Below are 23144 nucleotides of genomic sequence, written 5' to 3' on the forward strand. Positions count from 1 at the left end.
TATTTGACAACTTAAGCATTGGTGTTTGATCATGTTTTCTGTTCCCTCTTCTACTTTAATGGGCTGCTAATATCAAAAAAACATTCTGGAGATTGTCTTGTGATGATATGCCATTTGTCTTAAGACTCAACCAAATGTCTGCAAATGATAACTAAATGATAAAATGAAATAGTCCTTGCCCTCAAGAAGCTTATGTTCCACTGGGGAGACATAGCATACACATAGCTAAGTAAATAAAGGCATCTTAGAGTAATGGATAGTCAATCTCAGAATCAGGGTAACCTTAGTTCTAATCTTATCTTTGCCATATACTGTGTGATCCTGGATAAGTTACTTGTATCCTTCAGTGTCCCAAGTTAGTCTCTCTCTAGGACTATAAATTGCAGAGCAATTTCAATTCTCCATTAATATCAAGAGGTCTCTACAATGATGCAATCACAGGTCTGGATCAAAAATAGAAAAAATAATTAAGTGAATGCAGTATATGAGAAGTTAGAAAACATCAGTCACTGGGAGAAATCAGGGAAGGTTTCAAGAAGGCAATGACTGAGGTGAGCCTTGAAGGTAGCAGATTTTGAGAAATGGGAATAGAGAAGTACATTTCAAATCCCGGGGATAATTTGTGCTATGAAGCAGTTTTGAGAGTTGGAAATTTGAATTAAAGGAACAAACAGCAGTCTATTTTTGCTGAGATGTAGAGTACACACTGTTGTTGTTCAGTTATTTCAGTCATGTCCAACTTTCTATGATCCCCTTTTGGAGTTTTCTTAGCAAAGTTGGAATAGTTTCGCTATTTCCTTCTTCAGTTTGTTCCCATTTTACAGATGAGAAACTGAGACAAATAGGGTTAAATAACTTACCCAGGGTCACACTACTAATAACTGTGTGAGGTCAGATTTGAACTCATGAAAATGAAGCCTTCCTGATTCCAAGCTCAGTGTTCTAATTACTCTATCCCCTATCTGTCCTAAGAGTATATAAGGGAGAATAAAAGGAAATAAGGCTGGAGAAGTAGGTTGGAGCCCAATCTCACAGGGAGGATTAAATTCCAAGTTGAAGAATTGCTATCTTATCCTAGGCATTGTTTTTGAGCAAGGGAATGGTATGATAAGAACTCTGTTTTGGGAAGAATACATTGGCAATTTGTGTGGTGGGGGATCAATTATGGAAAGGGCAGAATGAAAGGGGGACCAAGTTGGAGATTATCACAAAATCTGGGCCAGAAGTAATAAGGAACTGAATTGAACCAGGCGATTGGCTAGATAAATGTGTGTATATAAACATATATACTTATATAAGTATATATGTACCCATATACCCATAGGCATATATGTATATGAATGTTTATGTATGTATACACATAAGTGTACACACGATAGTGCTCTCAATGGAAACAGGAGAGTTCAGAAGGGGGTTGTTAAAGGGAAGAATGATCAGTTCAATTTTGAACATACTCCAATCTTAGCTAGCAGGCATTGTTTGTCCTTCATTCTCAAAGAGGACCATGACATCAGAAAAGTGATTCTACGACTTGCAAATGAATTGGATCTAAGGGAGAACTGTGCAAAAGTAACCAGTCTCACTTTCTCCTCTAAGCTGTCTGGATTCAGTGGCAAGGCATTGATCAGGATGACTGGAGATAGCCCCAGGTGCAATGGGAGACCAGATATCAAGCAGAGATGTCTACCAGGCACTTGGTCAGAAAGGATTGAAATTCCAAGAGATGGCAGTGGGCTATATGGATTGGGAGTCATGTGTTTAGAGGTGATAATTGAATTCATGGGAATTGATGAAATCATGAAGAGAGAGAGAGAGAGAGAGAGAGAGAGAGAGAGAGAGAGAGAGAGAGAGAGAGAGAAAGAGAGAGAGAGAGAGAGAGCAGAAAGAAGAAGAAAAGAGGGTCCAGGACAGGAATCCCTGAGGGATTCCCACCAAAACATTAGCTGTTAGGAGAGGGATTATGCTTTAGAAATATAGACTGACAAAAAGAATAAGAAAGGGAAAGGGAATCTGCATTAAGTGCTTGCTATTAACTAAGTGCTTTTACAGATATTTTCAATTTGATCCAACAATCCTGGCAGTTGTTGCTATTACTATCCCTGTTTTATAGTTAAAGAAATTGAGGCAAACAGGGGTTAAGTGACTTGCCCAGAGTCACACAGCTAGTTAAGTGCCTAAAATCAAATTTGAACTCAGATCTTCCTGACTTCAGACCATTCCACCAATTAGCTGTACTTAGGCAGAGGAGCAAAATCATGGAATCCAAAGAAGGAGAATTTACCCAGGAGTTGAGGTTGATAGATAGTGTCAACTGCTGCAAAAAAAAAGGTCAAGGAAGACTCCTACAGAGAACAGACCAATAGATTTGGCAATTAAGAGATCACTCATAATTTCTGAAAGAGGATTTTTATCAGAGTGGTGAAGTTTAAAGTCATTGCAAAGGACTGGAAAATGATGAGTGGTGAAGAAACAGAGGTAGTTAACAGGCAATTGTTTCTAGGATTTAGCAGGAAAAGGGAGGAGAGATCTAAGGCAATAGCTTGAGAGAATGGCAGCATCACATAAATGTTTTTTTTAAAGGATGCAGAATATCTGGGCATGTTATTAGACAAGGGGAGGAGTTAGGAGACAGAGGCAAAAGGTAAGAGGGAGAGAATTATAAATGGGATGATCTCCATGAGAATATAGGAAAGGATGTGACTGAGAGAATAAATAAAGGGTTTTTGGCAGAGACATATTCCTTCCTCTGAGACTAATATAAAGAAGGAAAGCATAGTAAAGATATAGATCAGTATAAAGTGTAGAATATGAAAGATGAGGGAATTCAAGATGGAGGGTCTCAATTTTCTTAGTGCTCATTGAATTTTAAGACTTTCAAAAGAAATTTTTTTGAGGAAGAATCATCTGTGTGAGGAACTCCCATTGTGGAAACTTCCTCTACCAATGCAGTTAGGTGGTACAGTGGATAGAGTACTGGCCCTGGAGTCAGGAGGACTAGAATTCAAATCTGGCCTCAGACACGACTCTTATGAGCTGTGTGACCTTGAGCAAGTCACTTAATCCTGATTGCCTAGAATCCACGGCCATCTCCAGTTGTCTTGTTTCAAATCTGATCATTGGACTGAGATGGCTCTGGAAGAGAAAGTGAGGGTGGTGACTTAGCAGCCCCTCACTCAAATATATTTCACTAGCTTATCATGACATCATCGCCCTGATGCCATTATCTTCTTCAAGAATAAAGAACTATGTCACCAATGCAGATCAGCAACTCATTTGGGACTTGAGAATCTTGGCTAGTTTCCTGGGCAGTAAAAAGTTGAAATTGCCAGTAGTTACAATTTGAACCTGAATCCTGTTGACTCCAAGTATGTCGCTCTTATCTACTGTCCCATAGTGTCTCTCACTTACACCTATTGGGAAGAAAATGATAAAATAGCTAAATCTAAAGAGACTAAAAGGATATCCACATAATGATATCAAACACATACACAAATGTGCATATTTTGTGTATAAAATCTCAGTTATTTCCAATTTACAGATAAGAAAACTGAGGCAGACGGTGGCAAAGTAACTTGCTCAGGGTCATATAACTATTAAGTATTTGAAGCAAGATTTGAATTTTCATCCTCCGTTGTCTCCAGGTTTTGGTTTCTATCTACTATATTAAATTCTCTTACTTTATAATATGTCTATAATGTCTAGTGGTCCTAGATTTGATACTTGAATGAAATACGAAGTAGAATAAGCACTCTCTAAGAGACTGACCCAAGAACATCTATTTGCTTACTAATGTTGGCAATGGGTCCATATTATCGCTGCCAAGAAAACTGTTGAATTTGGAAGCCCGTCAGTTGGAGATGGTGCCACCACACTTCCCATTCTGTGACCCATTGCTTTCGAGAAGGCTGCTGCCACTGACTGCAAATTCCTCTAAGCTGAGATTGACTTGATTTTGGCTGCAGAGGTAAGGAGGTAAAAGGGAAAATGAAAATTAAGGGGAACAAGAAGACTGCCAGAGGAGCAGGCAAGCACCCAAAGTGGTGCAAATAAAGGGTAGCAAAGAATAGTTTCCCTTTACTGAGGGGCATGTGGTCTGAGATGCCTCCCTAGACTCTGGCCAGGCAGCAGTAGCTGAAACAATTGCCTTCTGAGCATATATTCTGTCTGGTACCCTGGAAGCAGAGATTGAACTTGTCTTTCTTCTGCTCCTTCCTTTCACAGATGCTCAGAAGGTAGAACTGTCCTGCCAATGGGCATGAAGAATCAGTAGGAGGGTGCCTGGATTGATATGGTGAATTTTGGTACAGGGAGAAAGTCTGTGCTGAGAGGACCCTTGTGCATACTGGCTGTGTGACCACTGACAAGTGATTTAAACTAACTATTCAAGATTCTAAGTTCCCAAATGAGTTCCTGATCTGCACTGGAGAAGGATTTTTCCACAGTGGAAGTTACACATATTTATGAAATCCCAGATGCAAACAACAGAAATGGTAAGTGAAAAGGAGAATTTTTGTTTTTGCTTTTGTTTTTTATTAACTCTCCACTAATAACTTTGTTTCTCTTAAGGGAAAACTATGGAAAGGTTTTTTTTAATGAAAGTATTTTCTAATTTGTTAAAAAGATAGGTTTAGGAACAAATTTTCTTCTCTGAAAGAACTTTTTCACATTTTTGTGAATAAAGAGATCAAGAGATTAGGCTTTAAGTACTGACCAAGCTTGAATAATTTTCCATAGTCTTTAAAATTCATTTAAATTTGTTATTAATTTGTATTAGCATCTTTTATTTTGACATCATCTTGATTTCCCAATAGGACCCTCTCTCTCTGCTCAATCCAGAAAACCATAACTTATAATAAAAAACAAGAAACAGTTTAGTAAAAATAATTAAATTAAATTAAAATTAAAATAATTGAAATTAATTAATAATTGCTGTAATTATGACAGTGTTTCATATTCCCTTCTAAGAAGGAAGGTGCATTCTCATTGCTCTTCTTTATAATTGTTTGATCATTCTAATTACTTTTTAAAACAATTGAATTTTTAAATATTTTCTTAGTACTATTTAACCGAGAGTGCATAGCTGGTACCATGTCAGGGCACATGGGCATCAAGAAAGGAGCTTGATACTATGCCAAGGTTATCTGAGATGGGACCTCCCTATGGGCTTTCTGCCAAGAACAAGACAATAGATTTTAGATTCTAGACTGGTTTGAGCTCAGAGAAAGAGACAAATAGGATACAGAACTGAAGTGGGGAAGAAAGGGATGGAGAACAGGGCTCTCTTCTTCACAACTCCTTTCCCTTTATTAGGGGATGTCAGGAAAGCTGGGTTTGGAATCAGAGGGTTTTAATTCATTACATCTCTGTTTCTGAGTTTATAACCCTTCACAGGGTTATTTCCCCCCTTTGGGTTTCAGTTTCTTTATACAGAAATCAAAGGGGTTAGACTAGATGTTTAGGTGTCCTTTCAACTTAAAATCCTCTGACCTTTTCCTCCCATCAACCAATGTCTATTTGTTTGATAGCTGGAGAATTTTGTTCTGGACTTAGATATAGCTTACTCATTTCCCTCATAAGAGCACACATCTACTGACCAGGGTAGTTCAGATGAGCCTGTATCTTACCTATATCTTGCTATCTCTCCTTTATATGTTCTATATGACAGTTCATCAGTTCTCTTTTGAGCCAACTTGGATCAGAGTCCTTTAGTTTAAGAGAACTAAACAATTGATGTAAATAAAAAACAAATCTCCAGGTGCTGTCCTGAGGGCTGATGCTCAATACAAGAGCTGATATAGCTACTCCCGAACAATGTCTCAACAGTGAGCCCTGGGCTGATGTCAGTGTGATCGAGACAAAGCTTCTTTCTGAGCAACATCTGGGAGATGGGCAGTGACCTGGGACAAGATTTTGCAAGTGCTGTTTGTTACCATGAGAATGACCAGCGAACTGGGCCAAAAGAAGAAAGATGTCAATGCTGTGAAGGAACAGTACAATGCTCTCTTCAAAAGGAAAACAATATCCAATCTAAGTTCACTCATTCCCTAGATAATGGTCTTTAGCCCTCTTCTTACTTGGGTTGGAAGAGTGGTATATTTGCTTTGAGTATCCTAAAGAAAGAGCCATTTAGTTTATTTCAGATTTTATTAAAATAATGATATTTCCATAGCATGATTAATGTTTAGAATCACAGAAGCTTAGGTTTGAAGGAAATCTGATTTTGGAAGCTCAAAGTGGGAGAAAATGACCTGTGGAGGGTTATTTCAATAACTCAACAGCAGAAATGGAATGAATTAAAAACCCATGACCTCTGATTCCAAACTCAGCACACTAAAGATTCCCTACTAAAGGGAAAGGAGCTGTGAGGAAGAGTACTGTTCTTTAGCCCTTCCAAATCTAAGCCAAAACGTATTCTAAAAAAATTTCTACTACAATTCCATAGTAAATGATCATCAACTCTTTCTTGAAGAAAAACATAATAACAACCAGAAGTCCTTTTGGATGGCCCTGGATAGTTCCCATTGTTGAGAAAACTTTCCTGAAATTGGGTCTAAATTTACTTCATGCCAATTGGAATATATATTTACTGGTTTCTCCCTTTGGGGCCATAGAGAATGAATCTAATCCTTTTGCCACATGGTATTAGAAACAGACAGAGACAAAAACATAGAGAAGAGCCAGAGAGATAGACAGAGACAGAGATAGAGACAGAGCCAGAGGAAGGAGACACATTCAGAGAGGTTAACTGGGTCAGACAGTATGCTAAGCAATGGAAATACAGATAAAAGTTCATTAAGCAGACACTGTCTTCAAAAAATTTAAATTCCTCTTTTAAAAAAAAAGTTTTATTTTTTCAATTACATGTAAAAATGATTTTAAACTTTTTAAAAATTTTGAATTCCAAATTTTCTTTTCTGTGCTGTTTCATTGAGAAGGCAAGCAATTTTATAGAGACTATATGCATGCAGTATTGCAAAACAGATTTCCATTTTAGCCACCTTGTGAAATGAAAAGCATAAACCAAAAAAATGTAAAGTTTTTTTTTAAGCATGCTTTTATCTACATTCAAACTCTTTCAGTTCTTTCTCGGGAGGTGGATAGCATTTTTCAACATAAGTGCTTTGGAATTGTTTCAGCTCATTGTATTGCTGAGAATAGCCAAGACCTTCATACTTGTATATAATGCAAAATTACTGTTATCATGTACAATGTTCTCCTAGTTCTACTCACTTCACTTCCATCAGTTCATATGTATCTTTCCAGTTTTTCTCTGAAACACTCCTGCAAAGAGCATAAATGCTAACGAATGAAGAGAACACATAATAAGGAGCTGGAAAGTATGTGTGGCATTCAATTTACATGGAAACAATGTAAAGACTATCAGACAGCTTTCTTGGGGGGGAGAGGGAAGGGAGGGTGGGGGAAAAATTGTAAAATTCAAAACCTTACAAAAATGATAGGTACATATTACTATTGTAAATAATTGGAAAGCAAATAAAAAGTTAAAAAGCAAAAAAAAAAAAAAAAGAAAGTATGTGTGGGCTGAATGGGAATAAACCCTAGGGCAGTGGCAAGGTTGGAGATTATCAGGGAATGGAAATATTCCCCAAGTTTTCTTTTATCTTGATTAAACATCCTCAGTTCCTTCAACTGATAGGAGTATTAACTCAGATTCTTGTAGGGCCCAAGATAACCGCACTAATATATCATCAACACAGTGATATTATAAAACTGAATTGAACCTAGCACCATCTTCATTATTAGACAGTAATTACATATTTTCTACCTTTAGTCAACTTCAGCTATGAATTTGAAAATAAGTGAAAAATATCAGAGTGTGAGTCTAGAGGAGGCTAAGGCACAAGAACAGAGGAGGTACAATAAGAAGTCGGTTTGAAGAAAAGAAAAAGAAGTGAGTTTGTTAACCAAAAGAAATAAATATTCTTATTGGGTGATGATGGAAGTCAATTTAAAATGGTAAAGAATGAGAAGAACAAAAAAAAAAGAAAGATAAAGGAATTGGAGTAGCTGACTTTAAAGGCAATGGGCTACAGAGAAAATTATATTCATACTTTTATCATAGAAGAAAGTATGTCTATGAAGCTATTTTCCCATCAAGCGACATACTGAACATTCTTTCAGATAACCAGGGGCTGCCATGATTCTTTTTTTCTATTTTTTGCTATTAAAGTTCTGTAGTCTTCAACCATATAGTGGTTTTATGATCAATCTTTAATGTTAAAATTGTATAGCCAAAATTTACCCAAGCCTTAACAATTCCTAGGCATTCCTTTAGATATAATACAGGTAGATAGTTGTCTTTCCCTTAGCAATAATTCTCTGATGAGATTTAGATTATAGTCACAAAACACAGAACTTTAGCAGGAAAAGGATCTTGATGATGATCCCTAAACTGGGGGAGGGGAAATCATCAAGATCGAATATTGTTTGGATATTCACCTATTAAAATTTATAGCTCTGAGCCCCTATTCAATAATTTAGAATAAAGCAAACCAGATGATTCTAGAAATCCCTAGGATTTAGGGTTAGGATGGAGTTGGGGTAGGATAGGATGGAGTAGGAGGGTGGGGAATTAAGTAGGAAATATCTCCCTGAGTAGGGAGGAAGAGAAAGCAGATATAGAAATCTTTATATTGCAAAGAAATTTATCACTTCCTTTTCCCTTTCAGAGTCTGATCCAAAATTTCACATTGTCACCTAACACAGTAAGTATTCATATTCTTTGTACAAGGCAAATCAATAAATGGTATAGTTTTTGAATCAAGCCTCTGTAGAATTGTGCAGAAACTTAAAGTTAAGTTAAGCAATAGCAAACTGGATAGATAAGGAAGTCCCAATTTTTTCAAATGAATTTAGTTTTTAGGTTAAAAAAATAGGATCCTGGCTTCTGGGGGCAAACTATTTCAGCCCCTTGACTTGATCTACTTTTTTGTGATGGGCGCAAGTCATCGTCAATTAACAAGATTACATAGTAGGATGGTTGGTCAGTTCTATTTGCTTAGTCTTTCTGTGGGTTGCACTGCTTTTCTTTTGCATACATATGCACATACATAAAACTATCCTGCGCTTTATATGAAACCCTCTATCATCCATGAAAAAGAATAAATGACACTTAACATATTAACACAAAGCAGGATAAATGTAAGGTAAATTGGAGAAGAGATGGGGCAGGAAGGAGAAAATGATGAGAGATGAGTGAAAATATTGAAAAAAAGATAAATGGTGGATAAAAAAGAGGGAGAGAAAGACAATTATTTTCATAGTATAGCAATATGACTCAGATATACTATGATTAGGTAGATATCCTGACAATGTATCCTGATCAAAAAGAAGATAGGAGTCCTGTGGCAATGGTTAAGAGGCAGGGTGGCAATAGCCAGGAGGCAGAAAAGGTAATGCAGAGAAATAGAAAAGCCTGGCAGTCTTATACTGAGTCCTCTGGGTCTCCCATATAGACTCTGATTTTTCATGAAACAAAGTATTATTTGGATTTTCTCCTATTAAAATTCATAACTCTGAATCCCCATCCAATGATTTTAGAGCAAACCAAATCAGATGATTTATGAACTTAAAGTAAATAGTGTTTGATAAAATAATATAAATATTAAACATTCTTGGAACTTATTTTCAAATAACTGCTACTCCCCCAAATGTCTTCAAAGATCATTATGATCTCCTCAAAATTGTAGGAGAAGACATCAGTTGACTTACAGAAGTTTCAGAGATTAGGATGTGATGGGAGAGCTCTGTAATACATTTTCTTTCCCATCTCAGAAGGGCAGGAACTGGAGAGCACTAGCTCCCTGTGAAGACAATCAGATGAAGTATGAAATGAAGTTTTGGTCCTATCATCAAGGTCTAGAGGACACAGAACACTGGAGGTGGTTGCAATGTCTAACATCGCTCAACTCTTCCCACTTTTCACCAGTCCACCTCCCACTACCTCTGTTGATATTTCTGTCTTCTTTTTAAACTGGATATGCTAAAAGCATGTGTACTAAATCAGAATATATGGAAGGAAACATGACCGTACTGTGGAGTTTGGTCACAGCCTTTTAGGATGTATAGTTCAAACCATTGAATGTCTCCTCTCTTAACTCCCAAATATGATGGAAATATTGGAGTATTTGCCCATCTTTCCCTTTTTTTCTAACCAGGTTTCACTGATCCTAAGCCCATATCCACTAAGCTATCCTGTCTTTACTTGCTTCTTTTCTTTCTCACTTGCCTTAATCATTGAAATACCCTGAAGGTCTTATCCTCCCAACAATTCTTTTCTTTTCTTTTCTTTTCTTTTCTTTTTCTTTCTTTTTTTTTTTTTTGGAAGTGGTTATTCTGGACCTCTTGGTTCTCTCTCTCTCTCTCTCTCTCTCTCTCTCTCTCTCTCTCTCTCTCTCTCTCTCTCTCTCTCCTAACCTTAATGACTGAATGAGCATTGTCTCAGTCAACCTGAGCTGGGAAAGATCCAAGTTTAAAAAGGTCAAGGTTTCTTACTGCATCAAAGCCATCTCCAATTATCCTGGTCCATGTCTGGTCACTGGACCCAGAAGACTTCCAGGGGAGAAAATGAGGCTGGTAACTTCACACAGACTACCCCCTCGCTTAAATACAACTCACTTACATGTCATGGCACCACATCCCTGATGTCATGATCTTCTTCAGGAACCAAGGACAAAAATTGTTTTTTAAATGAAGGACAAATAGTAACAACAACTGATGAATTAGGAGCATAGGAAGGACAAAAGCATTTATTAACCACCCACTATGAACCAGAAGCTGTGTTAAATGCTTTACAAATATCCTATCATTTAATCTTCATAACAATCCTGTGAGGTAGATGCTGCTATTATCATTTAATGATGAGGGAACTGAGGCAGAGAAGTTCAGTGACTTGCCCATGATCACACAGCTTGTAAGTATCTGAGGCTGAATTTGAAATCAGGTCTTCCTGACTTCATACCCACCATGCCAACTTGTTGCCTCTTATATGCTTTATAAAAGCTAATTAAGAACTGATTTCTGAAATATGACCATAGGATCAAATTTCATTCTTTTTGGGGGCAGGAACAAGCTCTCAGTTTAAAAAAAAAGTTGTAAAAATCAGTCAGTTTTGCAAGGGGTCTGACGTTAGAAATGCTAGTTTTAGACAAGCTATTTTATGAACATAATATCCATTGCCACAGATTTTGTTTTCTTAAGATGCATGTTTTTTCTCCTTCTGCAGACTTCCCTCCCTGATGCCACTGGTGGAATTACTGAAGTAAGTACATTTAATTTACAAATTTTCAGGAAAACAAAAACCAAATTACTCATAGCTTTCTCTTTCTCTTTCATAAAACATCTTCTTATGCACTCTACTCACAGGTCTAACCTAATGTAGGAAGAGCACAATATGTTTACAATTATTTGTTTGAAGGAATAACTGCCAAAATATTTATTATGAGTTTAGGTGCTAGGCACTATGCTTTAAGTTTCTCTTTAATGAGTTCCATGAGTCCTTTCTGTTGACAGAATACCACTTGTTTTAAATAATTTTGGAATTTTTTTTTCTCAAGTCAGCAAGTCAAACCAACAAACATTTATTGTTTTTACCATGTATGAGATACTGGAATAAGCACTGGGAATACAAGTACAAGGAAAAAGAAAGACAATCCTTTCCTCAAGGATTACATTCTAATGGAAGAAGACAGTGGGATACAGAAAGAAACTGAAGAAGCAGTTGGTCTCACTGCTTTCCTTTTAATGGAGATTCTGGGAGGAATGATTCAATTAGAGGAAGGGCCAGCAGACCAGAGGACTTCCTGAATGAGAAGTTCTCGAGAGAAGTGTCCTTTCAAGATAATCAAGCTTCTATGATGTGGTAGAGACAATCCAGTTGGCCAGGAATGGAGATTGAAGAGGAACGTGTCAATCATTTCTTGAAATAAATAAAATCATACTTTTTTTTCCACTTTGTCCTAAAATCTTCCTTATTCTGAGGTTTCTTTTCATATTTGTCCAGGAGCGTGCTGATTAAAAGCTTAATATACAATTCTTTGAGAAAAAAAGTATTATTGACACACTTTTACATTAATCTATACTATTATTATTATTATTATTATTATTATTGTTTGTCCTTTGTTCTCAAAGAGAGCCATGGCATCAGGGAGAAAATATCTTGACATGCACATGGATTAGATTTAAGTGAGGGAGAATTGTGCAAAGTGAGCCTGGGAAGGAAATGAGGGGAGCCAAGATGAATAAGGAGATAATATATTGGGCAGAGTCAATGCCAATTTGGAAGGTTCCTTAATAAACTATAAAATCTGTAAGGGTAACATCCTATCACTTCTTAACATTTTATTTGTATACAGTAGACACTTAATAAATATTATTCAATTCAAATTGAAATTGGGTAGGAACCTAATGAAGATTTGGTGGGCCAAATAGAAGGGTTTGTAGACAAAGGCGTTTTGCAAAATATCTATACCATCTTTATTATGCTCACATGCTTCTCCTCTCCTAACCTGTGCAAACTTCTCTAGGAATATGATTCAGCATTCTGAAGTCATCAGTAGATGGTGCAGTGGATAGAGCACTGAGCCTGGAATAAGGAAGATACATTTTCATGAATTCAAATCTGACCTCGGGCATTTATTGGCTATGTGATCCTGGGCAAATTACTTCACCCTCTTTGCCTCAGTTTCCCTAATCTGTGGAATGACCTGGAGAAGAAAATGGACAAATCTACATTATGAAGATTTTTTCTATCACTTTCTTAAGTCTAAAAACAATAAATCACAACCAGAAATCAGGTTCTGATTTCCAAGGAGTAAAAGGTCTGCTTTCAAGAGTAGGCTCCAGCATACCATTGACTTTGTTCTCTAGAGCTGCCTCTATAACTCAACTCAGGAAATATCTATGAATATAAAACAGCACAGCTGCTGAGAACATAGGGATAAAAATTAAGAACTCTAGGTCAAATAGTGCTTTTTGAATGCTCCCCAGTCCATCAAAAAAACTGTAATTATCAAAACAAATTATAAAATATATCTCTAAGGCATTTCCCTTAAATTTGTCATCTTAACTCTTGTGGAAGCAGGATGGAGAATAGTATCAGTTGAACTCTGCATATATACATAAGGACTAAGATCAGGGGCTACTCTCTAATTATACTGTACATCCTATCATAACATAGCTTATAATATAACAGAGAACTCTAGCAGATTGAGAGTAATAAGCTAAAGAGAATTAGAAGTACTACTGAGGAAGCAGAGAAACACAATACAGAGAGATTTGAATGTAGAAAGGAAGTCACTCAAAGAGAGCAACTTTGAGAAACTGGGTCCTCGGCAGTAGAGAAAAGAGCTGGCTATGATTGTTGGAGGAGTGCTAACCCTAGAAATTGAGAGTTGAATTTTATAGAGGAGTGAACCCTAAAAATCCAACTGAACAATCTAACAATAGAAATGCTAGTCCAAATGAAACTGGATGAAGATTCTTCAAAGAGAAAAAGAAAAAGAACTTTTAGATATTTGTAGTAGTGTATTCTAGTTTATATATATGGTATGGAAACACAACAAATTCCAATAGATTATAATGGTAGTGAATCAGGACAATTAATGCTTTTTGAGATCATCCTTCCCATATATATATATATATATATATATATTCCCATATATATATATTCCCATATATATATATATATATATATTCCCATATATATATATATATATATATATATATTACATTTTTATGAAAGGATGAACCCCAGGTTTATAAGTGAAATGTTTTGCAACTATTATTTTACTATGCCATATTAGCAAATACTAACGAACCCACCTGTGTACTCATTACTCCATAGCATACTTCATCTTGACTCAGAAACTCTGTGTTCCGAGCCAACTTTATGAGATTATAGATCAGTTCTTTAAGCTCTTTTTGACTCGGTTTCTTTACTATCAGCTTACTTCAGCTGATTTTGATTTGCTGTCAGCTTGGCTTTCACTCCATAACCTCCCCTTTCACCAGCTCTGACACCTTCCTCCTTTTTAGTTTCCTTTTGTGTATTATCTTCTGCCCTCATTTTAAGCTCCTCATGAGTGGGAATATAGTCTTTTGTTTCTCTTATGTATATTTCCAGTGCTCAGTACTTGATATATGTTTATTATTAATAAATGTTTATTAGCTATTGATTGGTTTGGTTGTTCTGTTGAATCTGATTTTTTTGTCAGCACTTGATAAATGTTTATTAATTATTGATTGGTTTGATTGTTGTTCAGTTGTATCTGATTCTTTGTGGCCTTATGGATCTCTGTCCATAGAATTTTCTTGGAAAGATAATGTTTTATCATTTTCTGCCTCCAGTGAACAGTAGTCCATAGGCAAATAGAGGCAGTGACTTGCCCAAGGTCAGACAGTTAGGACGTTTCTGAAGTTGGGTTTGAACTCAAGATCTTCCTGACTCTGAACCCAAAACTTTAACCACTGTGCCACCTAGCTACCTTTGATTGATTTATTCTTCTGTAAAATAAATTGGAGATGTTCAATGTTGCCTTTTTCTGGAGCTGTGAAGATTCCAGAGAGAAGTTGATTGCTTCAAACAGAAGTGAGAATGAAATAATGATAATACATTTCTATTGCCTTTAAAATCTACAATGTGCCTTACACACTATCTTTCAATAGTCTCTTCAATGTCAAATGGAGAAAATATTCTTAAGAATTTGTGCTTCAGAAAGTTCCTCTGCTGCAATAGTCTCTTCATTCAGAAAGTTCAAAGTACCCTGGAATTCATCCTTTGGAATATTCTCCATGCTGATTGGATGGCTCCTCCCAGGACCTTCATTTAAGGAGGGTACCTGACCAGCCTTCATTCTTCTCCATCATGCCTAAAGATTGGTACCTCATTCCCACTGCCTCCTCTTCTTTGGTGTCCTTGTATATGTTTCCCTAGTAGAATGGAAGCTTCTTTCTGTGAGGAAAAGGGTTATCTCTTTCTTCTCATATTTGTATTCTCATTGCTTTAGTACTGTACTCAACATATAAAAAGAGCTTTTTAAAGGCTGTTTAATTGACTATTCTTAAGCTTTTATTGCCCATAGGAGACTTCAGTGGCATAATGAAAAGAATCAATGGACTTGGGATCAGGAAAAATTGGGATCAAATTCAGGCTCTGACATTTAATAATTGTGTAAGTCCTCAGCCACAGTTGAACTCACTGTACCTTGACCCCGACATCATGATGTCATTGATCCTCTAAGAGTACAACGAACGAACAACAAAAATCATTGTATAAACATGAGTAGATTCCAAAGACTTTATTAAGTTAGAGCAGCTTGTGGAAGGAGTGTCTAGACAACTGAAGTCAAAGATCCTTGACGAATTTTAGGGTAAAAATTCACAACCTAGAATTATTCCAAGGTGACTATTTTCTCTGATGAATGAGAGAATCTTTAAAATGGTATGATGATGCATCTGTGGATTTTCAGTTCATAACAAGTAGAAGACACTAAATCACTTCTCGTTGACTGAGTAGCTCTCAGGGGATATTGTGAAAATGATAAAGGATCTTGTTTGTCAGCATGCTCAGCTCTGAGAAAGAAGCTAGAAATAGCCAAGAATAGATACTAACAGATGGCCCAGAAATCTAGAGACAAACCCTTCAGTTTGTCAGTGATACAACAAACAGAATAAAGCATGAATAGGAAAAAACTCACAAATATTCTTGGTTGTAGCAATCCACAACTGTTTTTCATCGTAGAGAAGGAAGAAAGGTGGAATGACTTAGCAGTAGTAAAGGAAAGGTTATCCTTGCTTGGATGGATATTAATATCCAGAATTTGCTCTTTGGTACTTTATCAGAGTGACAAGGATTAGCTAATGTTAGAGGTGATGGAAAGTGACCAATTGAAATAGTAGTAAGCTGGTTATTTGGAGATTTTGGTAGGGATCAGTCTCCCTGTGATATGGGAGTAGGGAATACTCTCCCTTCTTTCTAAGGTATGTGGAATCCAGACCAGCAACCAAGATACCCGAGAAACTTGGCCTACCAGAATTTAGGGAAAACCCCATCTGAGATTCAGCAAGAATCATAAGGGTATATGTGGGCTTTGAGACCCCCAAAATGCCTAGAGGGAGGCTGGAAGGGACCTTGAAAGCCTTTTTTTTTTTTTTTTTGCAAGGCAATGGGGTTAAGTGGCTTGCCCAAGGCCACACGGCTAGGTAATTATTAAGTGTCTGAGGTCAGATTTGAACTCAGGTCCTCCTGACTCCAAGGCCGGTGCTCTATCCACTGCACCACCTAGCTGCCCCGTCTTGGAAGCCTTCTAATCTAGTCCCCTAATGTTGCAGATGGGGAAGCTAAAGAGCAGATAAGTGGCTTGTTCAAGGTCACACAGTAAACACCAGTTCACCACCTGGTAAGACAATCTTATTTTTCCACTTGATGATTATCATCAAAGAAATAGATGATCAGAAAAGAAGATGGACTGATCATGGGGTGAGAGCAGAGGATGGTCAATGAACAGCCTCTGGGCTGTTATAAAGGATGGACTCCAATCATTGGGTGGATTCTTTGTGGATTCCACTGGATGGGTAGACATAAACTTCCTGCACTTGGAGACACAAACATCCCCACCCTCTCAGATGTGGGGTGTTACCAAGTCCACACCCATTTTTCAAGGGCTGTGGTCCTCAAGTCATTTGGGTCCACATGGAGAGAGAGAGAGAGAGAGAAGGAGAGAGAAAAGGAGAGGGAGAAGGAAAGAGAGAGACGTATAGGAAAGGGAGAGAAGGAGAAAGAGAGAAAAAAGAGATAGAGACAGACACAGAGGGGAGTAACAGAGAGAGAGACAGACAGACAGACAGACGGATGGAGAGAGCAGAGAGACAGAGACAGACAGAGACAGAGACAGAGACAGAGCAATTAGAGAAACAGAGACAGAGAATCAGAGTCAGAGAATGAGAGCAAATTGCACTGGCTCAGTTGCTCAGAACACTGGCTTAGATAGGGACTAACTGGGTTGTTAGGGGGTGGTGAGGGAGGATTGCTTAAAGGTTTGTGAAATAGTCATCCAGGAAAGCCCATTTTGTGTAAGTGTTGACAAGGTTACACCTCTTTCCTGTCTATTCTGATCCTCTGTCTCTCAGCAAAAAGAACCAAACGCTGGTTTCTAGATTAGAATCCCCAGTATAGCCTAAAGAAGCAGGAAACTTTTTATAAATTCCTTCAATCTAACCAACCACTTATATTTCTTTTTCTTTTTTATATGAAATGATAGATTTTTTAAAAATTGAGGGAAGCAGTTGGTACAGTGAAAAGAACAGTGGCCCTTTCTTTAGTCAAAAGACTTGGGGGTGGCTAGGTGGCACAGTGGATAAAGCACCAGCCCTGGAGTCAGGAGTACCTGGGTTCAAATCCGGTCTCAGACACTTAATAATTACCTAGCTGTGTGGCCTTGGGCAAGTCACTTAACCCTGTTTGCCTTGCAAAAACCTAAAAAAAAAGACGATTTAGAATTCTGCCTCTAACACTTTCTAGTTGTGTGTTCTTGAACAAACTACTAATTCTCTTTTTGCCTCAGTTTCCTTATCTCATCCTGTCCCTCATAGTGAGCATTCTTTTAGGGAAAATAATTATTCAGTGCAATCACCCTCACATGCATCCATCTATATAGATATTCTCCAAAGAAAAAAGGGAGATGAATTTCATCACTTCTTTGGGGTCAAGATGGGTAATTAAGATAATAGTGCTTGCTTTGCCTTATTGATATTTTTTTCATTAAATCACTCAAATAATTGAATTCCTGTGGATGATCCCTTTCTCTGCCTTTACATCAGTCTCAGTTTCCATGGCTAGGAAGGCAAGTTTCCCTGGAACATTTTTAAAATCTAAACATAGGGACCCCAGGGCAACTAAATGGTTCAGTGGATAGAGCACAGAATCTGGAGTCAGACGTCCTGAGTTCAAATTTGCCCTCAGACACTTACTAGCTGTAGGACCCTAGGTAAATCGTGTTGCCCTATTTGTCTCACTTTTCCTATCTATAAAATGAGCTAGAGAAGCAAACTACAAACCACTGTAGTATCTTTGCCCAAAAAGCCACAAATGGAGCAAAAAGAATTGGACATAACTGAAATATCTAAAAAAATAACAAAACATAGGATCCCTGGATCCCTAAGACTAGCCACTAGAATTTACTGATATGAGTGGGCTCTGCTGAGTCAAGGGGTTTGAGTAGAGAGAAGGACATTGATGAGGCAGGTGCTGTGAGTCAGAAATCCAGATTTTCTTCTCTGTCTGATCAGAAAACCAAAAGAGTCAGATATAGTTTCTGAAAGGTAGCATGGCATCATGGGTAGACCACTGGACACAGAGTCAGAAAGACCTGAATTGGGGTCCTGCCTCTAACATAGATTCCCTGTGTTTTCTTGGGCCTCTCTGAGTCTTAGTTTTCTCATCGGTATAATGCCAATAATACTACCTGTAGTACCTGCCTCAGGACTGATGTGAGGTTCCAAGGTGATTGTGCATGTAAACCTTAATGTTTGCTATGAATGTCAATTCCTGTTAGTATATGATGATTCTGAGTATTGCAGAGACCATCCCTCCTTTTCAGTGGATGCTCCACACACAAATACCCTGTGTCTGATTTTATAAGTTGTCCATTGTACCTAGTATAGGGGAAAGAATGCTGGAATCGGAGTTAGGAATACCTACCCACTTGCTAATGGTATAATTCTGTCTGCTCTCAGTCTCTGAATTAGAGGTCTAATAGAGTTTGGATGGGGGGTCCCTCATCTGTGAAACAGGGGTGATCATATCAGTACCACTTTTATCTCACTGGGTTGTTGTAATAATCAAGTGAAATAAGCCTGCTATGTAAATATCTTTATTGTATTATTCACCATTTCATAATTTTTGGTAGGTAGTCACATTTAGAGACGTCAACAAACTGGTTCACAATGAAGCCTTCCATGTGCTAGGCATTTTTTTTTGTTATTTACAAAACAAAACAAAATATAGGGGAAAAGGCCATCCCTGATCTTAAACAACTCATTGTTTGGGCAGATCCTTTGTGAATAAGGACTATGGCTTGGACATAGCTCTCTGTGCATGCTGCATCTTTACTGACCATTTGTGGGAATGGAGGGTGAGCAATCACAGAAGAATTGCTTCATTTGAGCCTATGCTTCCTATCTCTCTACATTAGGACTGTATCTTAATTCTGGGACTGGCAGCAGGCATCCCAACTTTGGTGGCCATGGTCCTGCTTATAGCTTTAATTGTGGTCTGTGCTCAGAAAAGAAGAAAGGATGCGCATGCCCAGGTGATTATTCCTTTATTCCTTACTATTGTTTTTATGTTTTGTTCTCAAAGCGGGGAGGGCTGTACAAAGTCACCAGCCTCACTTTCTCCTCTGGAGCCATCTGGATCCAGTGGAAAAATATGGATTAGGACAACTGGAGATGGTCTGGATGCAGTGGGGAACCTACTACTTAAATAATGATCCAAGCTTGCATTTTTTTTCTTTCTACATATTTGCTATCAATTTAGGAAAACCAAAGACCAAATGATTTTCCAGACATCTATGACAGTTCTGAGGTTTCTTTGGAGGTAAGGATTCTCAGTGGTGTGTCTTAATATCTCACAATAAATAATCTATGGATTGTAAGTCTTGTTGTCATATTTGAATTCAGGAAGATGAGTCTTCCTGATTCTAGACCTGGTACTCTGTCCACTACACCACCTAGCTGTCCTGAGCTTAAATACTGTCCACTAAAATTTGTAGGCCTTTCCCAAATAAATTGTATTCTAGCTGTGCCTCTCTGTTCCTGTATTTTGGAGGCATAGCAGCATCATGGATAGGGTACTGTACTTAGAATAAAGAAGACTTTATCCTATCTTATATTCACTGTATGACCCTGGGCAAGTCATTTAATCTGTAAGAAGTTTGACCAAAACCAGAATAAAAATGCAATTGGAAAAATTTTAACAAAATAAATAACATAACAATAAAAATAGTTAATACATATATGTGGTTTTCTAAGTCAGTATAAGATGCAGGAATCCTTACTATTTAGCAGGCTCTATTCCTATTTGCATTTTACATCATTAATGTAGATGACTCTGATTTAGATGTAGGATTTAATTTTATCTTTATTAAGCTTCATTTTTTAAAATCTAGTTCATTTTTCCAAATTTTCAAAATCTCTCTGGATCCTGGCTCCATCCCCCAAGGTATCAGCTAGCCCTCTCTCCTTTGTGTACTTTATAAATTTGTTAAGCATGTTGTTTATGCCTTAAATCTAAATCCTTGATTTAAAATGTTGAGCAACAATTCTTAACATTAAAAAAATTATGTGAGAAAGTATGTGTTGACATGAACCAATGGGATTATCGGCAGCAGAGCCAAGAATAGTAGCAGGAGTACATTCTCTTCTAGGTGCTCTCAGGAGGGCAGTCAGAGCCTCACATACCGAGGTCCTTGCTGAGGTGTCCTAATAATACTCAAAAGCAAAGGAAGCACCCCAAAACCAGGCACAGACTAAGGAAATGGAGAAAAAAATGAACCTCACCATAGATAATTACTTTGGTCCCATGGAGGGCCAAAATACCAGCCTGAAGATGAGAGAGTCCAAACTTCTGCCTCTTAAAGACTTCAAGAAATATAGAAGTTGGGCTCAGGCTATGATAGAGCTCAAAAAAAAAGATTTTGAAAATCAAGTAAGGGAGATAGAAGAAAAATTGGGAAAAGAAATTAGAGAGATGCACGAAAAATATAAAAATGAAGTCAACAGTTTAGTCAAGGAGATCCAAAAAAATGCTGAAGAAAGTAACAGCTTGGGTTAAATGGCAAAAAGTTATTGCAGAGAAGAATGCTTTAAAAAGCAGAATTGGTCAGATGGAAAAGGAGATAAAAAAAGTTCTCTGAGGAAAACAAATCCTTCAGATGTAGAATGGAGCTAAAGGAAGTTCATGACTTTGTGAGAATTCAAGACACTCTAATTCAACACCAACAGAATGAAGAACTAGAAGAAAATGTGAAATATCTCATTGAAGAAACAACTGATCTGGAAAACATATCTAGGAAAGATAATTTTAAAATTACTGGGCTACCTGAAAGTCATGATCAGGAAAAGAGCCTTGACCTCATTTGTAAGGAATTTCTACAGGAAAATTGTCCTGATATCCTAGAAGCATAGGGTAAAATAGAAATTGAGAGAATTCACCCAACTCCCCCAGAAAGAGATTAAAAAAAAACAAGCCCCAGGACTATTATAGCCAAGTTCCAGAATTCTCAAGTCAAAGAGAAAATATTACAAGCAGCCAGAAGGACACAATTCAAATATTGTGGTGCTGCAGTCAGGATCACAAAGGAATTAGCAGCAACTACATTAAGGGCTTGTAGGGCTTGGACTATAACATTCCAGAAGGCAAAAGAGCTTGGAATGCAACTGAGAATTAACTACCCAGCAAAACTGACTATCCTCTTCCAGGGGGAAAGATGGACTTTCAATGAAACAGGGGAATTTCAAATGTTCCTGGAATGACCAGAGATGAACAGAAAGTTTGATCTTCAAATACAGAACTCAGGTGAAAGCATGGAGAGGGAGGATGAGAAGGGTAAAATATGAGGGACTTAATGATGATGAACTGTGTGTATTCCTGCATGGAAAGATGATACTGATAATACTCATATGAACCTTCTCATTTAATAGAGCAGGTAGAAGGAGCTTTTATAGATGAAGTACAGTAGAGAGCTGAATTTGAAGATATAACATATTACAAAAATGGAGTTGATGGGTGAAAGAGAAATGTACTGGGAGTAAGAGAAAGGAGAGGTAGAATAGACTAAGATATTTCATATAAAAGATATTTCATGTAGCTTTTTCAATGGTATGGAAGGGGAGGAGGGGGGGAGGAGGGAGCCTTCATTCTCATTGGAAATGGCTCAGAGAGGAAACAGCATACAGACTCAATAGAGTATAGACATCTAAAAGAAAAAAGAGAGAAGGGGGATGGGGAGGGGAGGGGAGGGTGGATGTGGGTGATAGAGGAGAGGGTAGATCATAGGAGAGGATAGTCAGATATAACATATTTTCTTTTTTACTTTTTGCAAGGTGCTGGGATTGGGTGGCCTGAGTGGTTGCTGGGTCTCTGGGGTGGGATGTAAGCTTGGGGCTTCTTGGTCCCAGGACCGGTGCTCTGTCCACTGTGCCATGGCTGCCCTACAGCATATTTTCGAAAAGGGACAGAGTGAAAGGAGAGAGAAAATATAATAGATAGTAGTGGGGAGGAAGGGATGGAGGGAATTACAATCAGCAACAGCAACTATGGAAAAATATGGAAGTTAACTTCTCCGATGGACTTATGATAAAGAAAGTGCTCCACCCAAGATAGAGCTGATGGTATCAGAACACAGACTGAAACACATTTTTTTCTCTTTCTTTTCCTTTATTTCTCATGAGGTTTTGTATGTTTGTAGGGGAGGCATATTATATTTACTCTTAAACAAGAATATTTTAGTAATGTGTAGATAAATTAAAGAAAATTTTTAAAAAATGAGTCAATGGTGTGATGTAGCAGCTAAAAATAAAAACACAAAAAATAACATAATCTTAGCCTGTATTAATAAAAACATAGGATTCAGACGCAGGAGGATCACAGGAAATATCTCTCCTGATGGTTTCAATGTTTTAAGGGGGTACTTTGAAATCAGCATGGCAGGAAACTCAGCTTCTAGCCCTAGCTTAGCCACACTTGAGAACTTGGTTTCAGGTTTGTCATCCATAAAATGGCAGAGCTGACTGATATCACCTATAAGGCACCTTCTAGGTCTAACATCATATAAAAGTCCATGAAAATTAAGACTCTAGGGAAAACCTGTATAATATTTTAAGATTCTCAAAGCACTTTTACATACTCATTTGATTCTCATAAAGACCTTGTCAAATTGATTGCTATGGGGCTAGTGTACCCATTTTACAGATGAGGAAATTGAGGATCAGAGAAAGACTAACCTTCCCAGGGTCACACAACTAGCAAGTTCCAAGTTAAGCCCCTCTATTTAGTACATCTCAGAACTGGAGAAAAGATTAATGCTTTAAATATTGTTCTCCCATAGATACAGTTAGAGGTATGA

At 37.5% G+C, this 23144-nt stretch overlaps 1 protein-coding gene across 1 annotated transcript; it reads left to right on the forward strand.

Annotated features, from left to right (window-relative positions):
- The first annotated feature begins 3889 nt into the window (after positions 1-3889).
- Positions 3890-23144, forward strand: OPALIN (oligodendrocytic myelin paranodal and inner loop protein). Its single transcript, XM_074236195.1, has 7 exons — positions 3890-3964; positions 4222-4490; positions 8691-8726; positions 11246-11281; positions 19212-19328; positions 19556-19615; positions 23127-23144. The coding sequence occupies exons 2-7, from the start codon at positions 4461-4463 to the stop codon at positions 23142-23144; spliced, it is 297 nt and encodes a 98-aa protein (XP_074092296.1). The 5' UTR covers positions 3890-3964; positions 4222-4460.

The sequence above is a fragment of the Macrotis lagotis genome, chromosome 4 (genome assembly GCF_037893015.1).
Source record: "Macrotis lagotis isolate mMagLag1 chromosome 4, bilby.v1.9.chrom.fasta, whole genome shotgun sequence".
NCBI lineage: Eukaryota > Metazoa > Chordata > Mammalia > Peramelemorphia > Peramelidae > Macrotis > Macrotis lagotis.